Source organism: Fragaria vesca, linkage group LG7, assembly GCF_000184155.1.
Source record: "Fragaria vesca subsp. vesca linkage group LG7, FraVesHawaii_1.0, whole genome shotgun sequence".
Classification (NCBI taxonomy): Eukaryota; Viridiplantae; Streptophyta; class Magnoliopsida; order Rosales; family Rosaceae; genus Fragaria; species Fragaria vesca.
Genome location: NC_020497.1, coordinates 2,373,496 through 2,385,254, shown reverse-complemented (window position 1 = coordinate 2,385,254; position 11,759 = coordinate 2,373,496). Strand labels below are relative to the sequence as shown.

Sequence of the window (11,759 nt, the reverse complement as noted above, 5' to 3'; positions counted from 1 at the left end):
TTTCAATATGCAATCAAAGTTAATAAGCATGAAATCATAAAATCGAAACATAAACAACATATGGTTCATGCTTCAGGATGGTTTTTCATGTAATCAAGGTTTAAAAGAAACATGAATTATAATAGAGTTTAGAAAACTTTACTCGATGCAAAACGAATCAATGAGTGTTCATCTTATGTGTCAGAATCGAGAATATTGGTGGACTAAACTTCTAATCCAATCCGAGAGCTTGTTTGTGATTGAAATTTTGAACCATGTTGAATGATTCTTCCATCGATTGATCAACGGTCTCTCTTCTATGCTGCATAAAAACTACTTTAGCGTTAGAACTATTCGTGCTGATAACGTGTTGTAAAACAAAAAGAATAGATTGAGAAAGGAGAGAAACAACCAAGAGAATGAGAGAATATGTATGTATTATTGAGTAGGAAACCATCTCTTATATAGAGATGAGGCCATGATATAAATTACAATAACAACCCTAGTCGGTTAATTACAAGAATGCCCACTAAATAATAACTATTTACAACAGAAAGTTAATTTGTTCTTCAAATCCGGGAAATTAAATTATCTCTAAAAGTTCATCATGCTTAAGAAGCTTACTAAAAAGGAAGAGCTTTCTGCTTCTTAATATACAGCAGATGATGCAAACCACCACCAAAAGTACAGAAACGCCAATAGAAACTCCAATCCATATCCAATCAGATGCTGCTGCATAGGCCAACAGTTAACTCAATATTTAGTAATAATATTCCAGCTATAGTATTGATAAACATGCATGCTCATTATAAACAAGCTTAGGATGAGTACACTTACACGTCTCGTCGGGTTCCTGTTCTTCCAGATAATATACAAGATTTGAACTTGCGCTGTCTCGACTGAATTCCACATCCGATCTCCACTCCAAATCTTGCATCCAGTCTGATTAGTATAGAAGAAGCTGAATCCCTTACACTGACAATCTGCCCAACAATTAGCCTTACAATCACTAAGACTGAGACTTGCATTCGGATAATCAGTTCTAGAGCCTCCATCATTAAAGTAACCATTGTATTGCTGGAATACATCACCAGTACGGTTACAGTCAGTTGGCTGATCCCACGTTCGGCATCCTTCCTTATTGTTATACCCATAAAAGGAATCCGCTTTCGCAATATCACCTCGATCAGAGTCTTGTAGCCGCCCCATTGTGGTAAGCAGCCATTGTGGTGTAGCCTTTTGATCTGCAGCTAAGTAAGTGAAAGAAAATTCATTCTCATTTGAAACAGTTTTATAACTATACTTCTTCTGCTTAATATTCTCAAACTTCCCATCACGTAACACTCCACTGGTCCAATAAACCATCCCTCGCCGTTTAATTATCAACTGGCTTCCATCCCAACCAAGAGTGAAGGGTCCTGGAACTGCAGCTTTCTCAGATAACCAACTCGAGAGTGACCAATCCTGGCCTTTACCACGGTTAACCCCTAACTTCATACCTGGCAGAAGCACATCTCCAGGATAATCAAAACTCTGCCACAAAACCCTCTTAGAGCTCACTTCTTGTACCACAAAATTGCCATCATCATTAAGAACAGCTACAACATCACCATTGATAGTTTCCGAGTCGGGAGAGTAAAGCAGCACTGGATCATCATCACCTCTAGTAATGTGCAAAGTATTGTTCGTCTCCAATGTAAGAACTCCCGAAGGGTACTCAACTAGATCTTCTCTATTTGCAATCCACGCGTAGTTATGACTCTCCTTGTACTTTATAGCTAAGTAAGTAAAATTGTAGTCATGATCATAAATATGAAAAGTCATAGTGAACATCCCATTTGCAGAAACTAATGAACTATCAGAATCTAGACTTTCACCTTGTTTCAGGGTGTTATGTTGACCATTACAGCCACTCAACAAACTCCACATTAACATCAACCAAATCAAATCGACAATGCGAGCCATACCACAACCAAAACCAGAATCCAAATAATCTGATCTTTGGCCTAAAATGCTACACTCTTTTACTTTAATTCTTCAAGTTTTTTGTTTGATTGATACATGCATGTGCATGTAACTTCTTTCTAATCACAGCTATTTTGAGCATCAAAGAAAGGAGCTTTCTTTCTGAGTTAGCAAAATTCATCATACACCTTCAAGGCATTTCACCCATCTTTCTCCAGACACCATTAAACTCAATTGGTCCAAACAGAAAGATGGGGCAAAAGAAAGAAAAAAAATATTCAACCGGAACTCAAATAGATAACTTGGTTTGGGGTCAAACCTATGGCTGTCTTCTCCAAAACTTGAACTTTGGAATTAAATGGAGGTGGGGGGTCCAGAATGAAGCAAGGACCTGTTGTCGTTTGTCTTGTTCCACCTTCCGGCTCTTCGCGATGAAGAGCAACTCCAACAGGTCCCTATAATTTATCTTTACAGGGAAGCAACACTCAAAATCTATGTCTGCGCCAACCTAATCAGACTGTTTATTTTACAATCTCCATAATCTTTTCATGTAATTTCAGCGATTGATTGCTGTAAATCTGGAAAATGTTGTTCTGTACCTTCTTTCATCACCATCCCTATATTGGGGATAGTCTGTTTTTTCAGAGGAGAAGGAACATTGCAACCCATAAGAAATCTGTTGGATCAAAAAACCACTCATTTGTTCCTGAAATAGTGGAAATTTAACTCAAATTAAAATAAAGGAAGAAAAGGGGAAATGTTTACGTTTGGAATTTCGACATTTTGACACATAGTTAAGGAGTAGGTACAAAAATGGAATGGTATGAGATCTCTCATTGTGCAAGCCGCCAAAAAAATTTGAAAGGCTTTCTTACCAACTAAAAGACGTCAATGGATTCCACACAAAAAAAATCAAGCTTGGAATTATGGCAATTGCGGTAGAAGAGAAATGTACCTTCTTAGGTTTAGATCAAGCTGAAATCTGAAACTGCAATGAACAAATTAGTTGCTGTTGTAGTCAGCAAAGAACCCAAAGGTGAGAGTGGAACTTGTTCTGTTAGGCTGAGAAAGGCTGGACTGATTGTCAAAGCCTGAACATTAGCTCGAGTATAACCAAAGAGGATTCACATACAATATTGCAAAAAACACTGGTGCTGCTATAGTCACAATTCATGCACAGGAATGAGGGCAGCTCCATGTCCAAAATCCATACACAAATGAATTATTGAACCAAGCAGTACAAAAGGAAAATGCACAACTTTTAATTTCAAAAATGAAAACAAAGGAGCAGTAAGCTCTGATTGGCATCTCATAATCATGACACTAGTGCTGAAAATGTTAATCATAGGAAGCTTGTACATATTATATACACCAAGTATAATAATAATTGTCAATTACCTGTTACATAAGTTACAAACTACACTTAAGAGAAGATATGTGTTAATGTATAAGAAACTTTAGGGGAACACAATCACAAAGAAATCCCCAGTTGTTCCAACTCAGCCAGGATAACTTGGCAGTTTAGCCACCTACTTCCACAAGCAAAATATGATTTTCCAGCAAGTTACTTTTCTAAACTAAGTACAGTCACATTCATGTAAGTATAATTCTGAGGCACACCAAACATATGTTAATGCCTTCATCGGCCCATAACAAAGGAGTTTGTGAAGTCAGTTGAGGAAATTTCTGATTTGCTCCCACTTGCATCAGTTTCAGCCACATGTCTTACTGGAAAAAATGCTGGCTTTGTTGGTGTAGGTAATGGCAAACTTTCATTGGTCAACATTGATATGGCATCTGACATGGTTGGGCGATGGTCTGCATCTTCTTCCACACATAAAAGACCAACATGTATGCATCTTAGCAATTGATCTTCATTACACGAACCGCTTAGCCTTGGATCCATTAAATCTAGTCCTGCACCTTCTTTCCATAGCTCCCATGTCTGAAAGAAGATTATATCTCTATATTATCAAAACTTCACACCACAAAACGAAAAAGAAATTCATTACAATTGAAAGAATTGCATGACATACATATCCTACTAAATTGAGCGCGCGGTGAGCATTGTGAAAGCTGTTGTTTCTCCTACCACTTATGATTTCAAGCATCAACACTCCAAAACTAAAGACATCAGATTTTCCCGAAAAAATGCCCTCCATAGCATACTCAGGTGACATGTAACCACTGTACCATTGAAAAAGAACCTATTTTTAGTGCGCACACACACATAAATGTATGATTAGCAATAAAAACCGAAAGAAACAAGGAATAAGTTGCTAGCGTATATCTTACTACGTCCCAACAATCCGATTAGTATTTGCTTCAACTTCATTAACTGTGAAAATCCTTGCCATACCAAAATCAGAAATTTTGGGATTCATATCTTCATCAAGTAGTATGTTACTCGCTTTAAGATCTCTATGTATTACTTTCAATCTTGAGTATTTGTGCAAATAAAGCAATCCCTGAGCGATTCCTTCAATTATATTGAAACGTCTATTCCAATCTAGTAGCATGCCTCTGGTTGAATCTGGCCAATACATATAGAGTGCTTGGTTAACATGACAAAATCTGTATTTTCAACACTGAAACTGAGATGAAACAAGAACTTAGATGAAACATAGCTGATTACCAAATAATATGTAGTCTAAACTTTTGTTTGGAAGATACTCGTATACTAACATCCTTTCTACACCATGAATGCAATATCCCAACAGCTGAACAAGGTTAGTATGCTGGAGTTCAGATATGAGTATCAATTCATTTTTAAACTCCGATATCCCCTGCACCGAACCTCTTGAAAGTCTCTTTATAGCTACTTCTCGCCCTGATGCCAATTTTCCCTGAATTGATAATCAACGTCAAGCCATATGATCAGTTTCATATAGCACGCAATTAGAATATTAATTCTCATTACGTCAAACTAACCTTATAAACAGGTCCAAAGCCCCCCTCTCCAAGCTTGTTTTGAAAGGAGAAGTAGTCTGTTGCAGCCGTGACAGATTCATAGCTAAATGCTCTTAAATCATGTCCCATGGATCCATCATTCTGAATTCCGTGGGCATCAGTTGATATATCATATCCCCTCAAGTCAAGCAGGTCCTTCTCATCGATCTTTGCCTTGTTCTTCCCTATTTAGTACAATATAGAAACTTTTTTTGTTCTTCAAATCTGGGAAATTATCTCTAAAATCTCATTATGTTTAAGAACTTACCAAAAAGGGAGAGTTTTCTTCTTCTTAATAGACAGCAGATGATGCAAAACACCATTAGAAATACAGAAGTACCAATAGCAGTGCCAATCCATATCCACTTATGTGCTGCATAGGCGAACAATTAGCTATATACAGAGTTATAATATACCAGTTATTGTATAGACAAACATGCTTATTATAAACAAGCAAAGGATTAGTATACTCACAACTGCTATCGGCTGACTTTGTTGTTAAAAAATATACGATCTGTGAACTATAACCCGTGCTGTCTGGAACGAATTTCAAGTTTCCAATCCAATACCGACATCCAGTTTGATTAGCATTCAGAAAGATAAATCCACAACAGTTACAATCTGCCCAACAAGCAGCCTTACAATCACTAATGCTGAGACTTGTATTTGGATCTGTTGTTGATGTTGTAGGAGAGCCACTAGAATCTGCCGGATTGAAGTAACCATTTTCTTGCTCAAATATATTACCAAAGCGCCCACACTTAGTTGGCTGGTCCCAAATCTGGCATCCTTCCTCAGTGTTATACCCATAACAGTCATCTGCTTTTGCAATATCAAGTAATCCATCAAAGTCTTTTAGTCGCCCTATTGTGGTGAGCAGCCATTCTGATATAGCATCTTCATCTACAGCAGAGTAACTGAAATAGTTTTCATTCTCCTTTGAAACAATACTAAAATTATACCTCTTGTGCTTAATATTTTCAAAATTCCCATCTCGAAACACTCCACTACTCCAATACACCACCCCACGCCGCTTAATTTTCAATTGTTTTCCATCAGGGTCCCAATCAAGAGTGAAAGGTCCTGGTACTGCACTTCTCTCAGTTAACCAGCACGAGAGTGACCAATTATGGCCATTACTACGGTTAACCCCTAACTTCATACCTGGCAGAAGCACATCTCCAGGATAGTCGAAACTCTGCCACAAAACCCTCTTCACCGATCCATCAGAGCTCAACTCTTGTAGCACAAAATTGCCATCATCCGTAAGAGTAGCCACAACATCACCACTGACAGTTCCTGATTCAGCAGAGTAAAGCACCACTGCATCCCCATCTCTGTGAGTAATTTTCAATGTGTTGTTCCTGTCCAAGGTAAGAACTCCAAAAGGGTACAGAATCGGTGTTTCTCTATTCCCAACCCAAGCATAGTTATGACTCGCATTATACTTTATAACTAAGTAGCTCAAGTTTGCCTCATGATCATAAACACGAAAATTCATAGTGAACTTCCCACTTGCAGAAACTAATGAACTATCAGAAACTAAACTATCACCTGGTTTCAATGTGTTTGTTGCACCATTACAAGCAGCACTCCACAAGCTCCACACAAACATCAAGCAAATCAAATCCGCAGCGCGAGCCATATATCACCACAACCACAAAAGAACAACTCCTCCAAAATCCAAATTTATAAAATCTTTGTCTGACAAAAAAAAAAAACTGGGCTGTACAGCAATTAAAGCCAAATATTCCAGAGACCCTTTTTGTGCTGGAATAATTGAAGGGAATTTATCACTCAAAAACCAATCTCTCCCTAAAAAGTAAACGGTCAACTGCAGCCAGCTGGGTATAGAGCATTACAAAAATGAAGTCTTTTACTTTAATTATTCAGGTTCTCTATTTGATAGATGAGAAGAGAGGGACAGGAGTCACAGGAGTGTTGCCTTATCCCAATTACAGCTATTTTAAGCACTAAAGAAATGAGCTTTCTTTCTTAATCACTCACTACTTGCACCAAACACATTTCAACCACCTTTCTCTTCAAAACCCACATAACCCAATTGACCCAAAGCTGAAAGATGGTAAAAAGAATTGAACTTGAATCAAACAGAGAACTGAGAACTTGGGTTTTGAGGCCAAACCTCTGATGTATCTTCTTCTCCAAAGACTTAGAGTTTTGGGATTGAATGGTGGCGGTGGGTGGTAGTGAGGAACTGCCGCCGTTGAGTTGGGTCCTTGGCAGTGTCTTTACAATTAAAGGAAGAACGAAAACCGCTTACGTTTCTGGCCATTTTGACACATGGTTAAAAATGGGAAGGGTGTATCTCAGATCTCATTGGTTTACTAGCCGCCAAAACAAAAACAGAAAATGAAAGTGAGGTGGTCATTTGGTCCCCATTGGCAACATGACCTAAACAAGCTAGACAGACCTAACTCGAAAATATCAACCTTGGAATAATTGCAATGACAGCAGTTGTAGAAAAATCTCAAATGATGCAAGCATTGAGAAGAGTGGGTCCACTCCAAGGCAAACTTGTAATGAAGATTCAAAAGTCCACTGAAAAACAATCCGGTTTCAACTTCAACAAGTAAATCCGGTTTCAACTTCAACAATAGGCAACTCTGGTTTCAACTTCTAGAAATCGTCTCTCATTAACTTTATAAACTACATTAAAACTTGATTATGACACATATTACAGTGACGTTTCTTATACACTTGAGTAAATTATTGTAAAATTTGATTAGGACACACACTATAGTGACCTCTCTTTTATATACTTAAATTACTTGTTGCATAGTTACAGGTGTACTACAGAGGAGATACAATCTACTTGTATATATGACACTTTGTTTACATAGTAAACATAAAGCACAGAGATGTTGATAATGACAGGAAACATTGTTACAACAAAGATCAATTTAAGTATGTCAAGTGTAAAAAAATTAAAAATTAAAAATTAAAAAATTTAAAAAATAAACAGTAACTGTCCACTTGATTACCTATTAGACAGTTACAAACAAAATCCAGAGGAGATATGTGCTAGTATATATGACACTGTTTTCACAAAGAATCATTTAGCTATTTACATTTGATCTAACTCTACCAGGTAAGATTCTTAGGCGAGCACCTTCTCCCACAGGCCATAGCACATATGAAGTGCCAGCTAAAGTGATCAAAGATGTCTGGCAAAGTTAATCTTCTAAACCAAATATCGGTACTCTGACAAAAGTATAACTGAGGCATGCTAAAAATGTCAGTAGTGCCTTCATCGTCCTATAATAAGGGAGATGGACAAGCCATTTTCTGATAACATTTCGGATTCGGTTCCTCTTATATCAACCCCAGCCGAATGCCTTACTGGAAAAGATACCGGTCTCGTTGGTATAGGTAAAGGCAGGCTTTCATTTGTCAACATAGAAATGGCATCTGACATGGTTGGCCGAAGTTCTGGATCTTCTTCAACACATAGTAGACCAACATGGATGCATCTTAAAAATTGATTTTCAACACACGAATCACTTAATGTTGTGTCCATCAATTCCAGTCCTGCACCTTCTTGCCATAACTCCCAAGCCTGAAACAACATTGAATTCATTTAGGATATATCAGATGTTGATCACACCTAAAAGAAAGAAAAAAGAATTTCATACAATAAGAATTGCATGACATACATATCCTACTAAATTGAGCGCGCGATGAGCATTGTGAAACCTGTTGTTTCTCCTACCACTTATGATTTCAAGCATCAACACTCCAAAACTGAAAACATCAGATTTTCCAGAAAAAATTCCCTGCATAGCATACTCGGGAGACATGTAACCACTGTCCAAATGAAAGAGAACATATCTTTAGTACACATTACATGAACGCATGAATAGCAACCAGAAGTAACAGATACAATAGGAAGATTCTTCTTATATAGTATAGGACTTACTGTGTCCCAACAATCCGCCCAGTATTTGCTTCAACTTCATTGAGCATGAAACTCCTTGCCGTACCAAAATCAGATATTTTGGGGTTCATATTTTCATCAAGTAGTATGTTACTTGCTTTAAGATCTCTATGAATTACTTTCAATCTTGAGTACTTGTGCAGATAAAGCAATCCTTGGGCGATTCCTTCAATTATATTGAAGCGCTTCTTCCAATCTAGTAGCATGCATCTTGTTGAATCTGGCCATACATACAGAGACTCAGTTCAGTAAGAAAAGGTTATTCATAACTAAAACTCAGATGTACAATTAAGTGATTGTCTAATTACCAAATAAAATGCAGTCCAGACCCTTGTTTGGCATATACTCGTATATCAGCATCCTCTCTTTACCATGGATGCAAAATCCGAAAAGCTGAACTAGATTAGTATGTTGGAGTTCAGATATGAGTATCAATTCATTCTTAAACTCTACTTCCCCTTGCCCTGAACAACTTGAAAGTGTCTTTACAGCTATAACTTGACCAGTCGGCATTTTTCCCTGAATTGAATCCATAATAGGCCATATGATCAGTTTCATTTAGTAGCCAATTTATAATTAACTCCTAAAGTTCTCATTACCTCAAGTTTACCTTATAAACAGGTCCAAATCCCCCCTCTCCTAGCTTGTTCTGTAAGGAGAAGTTGTCCGTGGCAGCCATGACAGATTCATAGCTAAATGCTCTTAAATCATGTCCCATGGATCCATCATGCTGAATCCCGTGGACATCAGTTGATATATCAGATCCCCTTAAGCGAAGTAGTTTTTGCTCATCAATCTTTCTCTTGTTCTCCCCTACTAAGAGTAATATACAAATTAGAATATATTCGTTTTTCAATTCTGTGAAATTGTGTCTACAGATTAATTCTTTATGTGGAAAGATTACCTGACAAGATAAGTTTTCTTCGTAATAGACAGCATAATATGCAAAGCACCATTACCAATAGAGCAGTGACAATAGCAGCACCAGTCCATATCCACTTACGTGCTGCATAGGCTAACAATTAGACTTATATGGAGTTACAAACTTACAATATACGGTTCTGGAAAAGAACCATGCCTGGTTGCTGAAACCTCTAATCTAGATAGTATAACAAGTTATATAGCAATAAATGTGTGAATCATGCAATTTTACTCAACATTAACTTACATTCTACTTTCTATTCTATTTACGACTAAAATTCATTGCTTGTTGTGTAAGCGACTATTGTTTACTTTCTATGCCCAAAAGCTTATTATTTGTTCTTGATGTGGAATTATGTGAAGTCATAGGAAACAGAAATTAGTGGAACAATACTAGCTTTAAAGATTGATATACTTACAGCGGCTGCTGGCTGATTTTTTTGTTAAAAAGTAAACAACACTTGAACTGTAACCTGCACTGTCTGCTATGAACTTCAAGTTCCCAGTCCAATACCGACATCCAGTCTGATTAGCATTCAGAAAGATGAATCCACGACAGTTACAATCTGCCCAACAAGCAGCCTTACAATCACTAATACTGAGACTTGTGTTTGAATCACTGGTAGATGTTACACTTGCACCACTGGAACCAGTCGGATTGAAGTACCCATTTTCTTGCTCAAAAACATCCCCAAAACGCCTACACTCAGTTGGCTGGTCCCAAATCTGGCATCCTCCATCAGTGCTATATCCATAACATGAATCCGCTTTTGCAATATCCATTGATCCATCAAAGTCATATAGTCTCCCTATTGTGGTTAGCAGCCATTCTGGTCTAGCATTTCGATCAACAGCAGAGTAACTGAAATAGTCTTCATTCTCATTTGAAACAATGCTGAACTTATACCTCTTCTGCTTAATATTTTCCAAACTCCCATCTCTGAAGACTCCACTGCTCCAATAAACTACCCCTCGTCTCCTAATTTGCAATTCTTTTCCATCAGGGTCCCAATCAAGAGTGAAAGGTCCTGGCACTGCACTTTTCTCAGTTAACCAGCATGAGAGTGACCAATTGTGGCCAGTACTACGGTTAACCCCTAATTTCATACCTGGCAGAAGCACATCTCCTGGATAATCAAAACTCTGCCACAAAACCCTCTTTGCCGATCCATCAGAGCTCAATTCTTGTAGCACAAAATTACCATCATCCATAAGAGTAGCCACAACATCACCAATGATAGTTCCTGAGTCAGCAGAGTAAAGCACCACAGGATCACCATCTTTCTGAGTGATTTTCAATGTGTTGTTCCTGTCCAACGTAAGAATTCCAAAAGGATATAAAACAGGAGTGTATCTATTTGCAACCCAAGCATAATCATGACTCGCATTATACTTCGAAACTAGGTAGCTCAAGCTTGCAGCATCATCATATCTATGAAAACTCAAAGTGAACTTCCCATTTGCAGAAACCAAGGAGCTTGAAGAATCGAGAGAGTCACCTGGTTCCAGTATGTGCATTGCACCATTGCAACTACTCCACAAGCTTGACAAAAAGATAAACAAAATCAAGTTATGACTGCACGCCATGAATAAACACAACCTTAAGGTTCCCTTCTCCAAATGATAAAACTTGGCTCAAATCTTTTGGTTGTGCCTCTAAACAAAGCAAGTGGAATATACTTTAGGAGCCTTGATCATAGATGGAGTCCAACTATTGAAAACTCGCTTACAGTAGACTAGAAAATATTCTCTTCAAAAGTAAACGGTCATTGCAGACAAGCAAACAAAGCATCAGAAAATTAAGCTTTACTCTATATATTATTGTTTTCATTTGTTAAATTTATGACAGGTACAGACTTGAAGTACCAGATATTGACAAGGAGATTAACAATTAAAATAAGCTTTTCTTTTTCAGCTAATCTAATGAGTCCATTCTTTTCTTTCTTTTTAATTCTCAGAAATTGAAACTTCATCAACCCAAAGGCCTTGT

At 37.6% G+C, this 11,759-nt stretch overlaps 2 protein-coding genes across 2 annotated transcripts; both read right to left on the bottom strand.

The window, feature by feature from the left end:
- Window positions 1–627: 627 nt before the first annotated feature.
- Window positions 628–1,803, bottom strand: LOC101302405 (G-type lectin S-receptor-like serine/threonine-protein kinase CES101-like). Its single transcript, XM_004308212.1, has 2 exons — window positions 817–1,803; window positions 628–711 (listed from the first exon to the last, which is right to left on the bottom strand). Exons 1-2 carry the CDS (start codon window positions 1,801–1,803, stop codon window positions 628–630), a joined length of 1,071 nt encoding a protein of 356 aa, XP_004308260.1.
- A 1,471-nt stretch (window positions 1,804–3,274) lies between these two features.
- On the bottom strand, window positions 3,275–11,377 carry LOC101302120 (G-type lectin S-receptor-like serine/threonine-protein kinase B120-like). The gene is made up of 14 exons (XM_004308211.1): window positions 10,189–11,377; window positions 9,753–9,854; window positions 9,459–9,661; window positions 9,157–9,367; window positions 8,831–9,068; window positions 8,631–8,718; window positions 8,267–8,470; window positions 5,368–6,538; window positions 5,162–5,266; window positions 4,876–5,078; window positions 4,580–4,790; window positions 4,240–4,477; window positions 3,981–4,131; window positions 3,275–3,889 (listed from the first exon to the last, which is right to left on the bottom strand). The coding sequence occupies exons 1-14, from the start codon at window positions 11,354–11,356 to the stop codon at window positions 3,584–3,586; spliced, it is 4,599 nt and encodes a 1,532-aa protein (XP_004308259.1). The 5' UTR covers window positions 11,357–11,377; the 3' UTR covers window positions 3,275–3,583.
- Window positions 11,378–11,759: the final 382 nt, after the last annotated feature.

Coding starts and splice junctions, on each gene's coding strand:
- LOC101302405 (XM_004308212.1), bottom strand. CDS start 1,803: ATGACTTTTCATATTTATGATCATGACTACAATTTTACTTACTTAGCT. Junction 712..816: donor ACAGGAACCCGACGAGACGT/GTAAGTGTACTC, acceptor TGGCCTATGCAG/CAGCATCTGATTGGATATGG.
- LOC101302120 (XM_004308211.1), bottom strand. CDS start 11,356: ATGGCGTGCAGTCATAACTTGATTTTGTTTATCTTTTTGTCAAGCTTG. Junction 9,069..9,156: donor TCTGGACTGCATTTTATTTG/GTAATTAGACAA, acceptor ATGTATGGCCAG/ATTCAACAAGATGCATGCTA. Junction 8,719..8,830: donor GGGCGGATTGTTGGGACACA/GTAAGTCCTATA, acceptor TCATTTGGACAG/TGGTTACATGTCTCCCGAGT.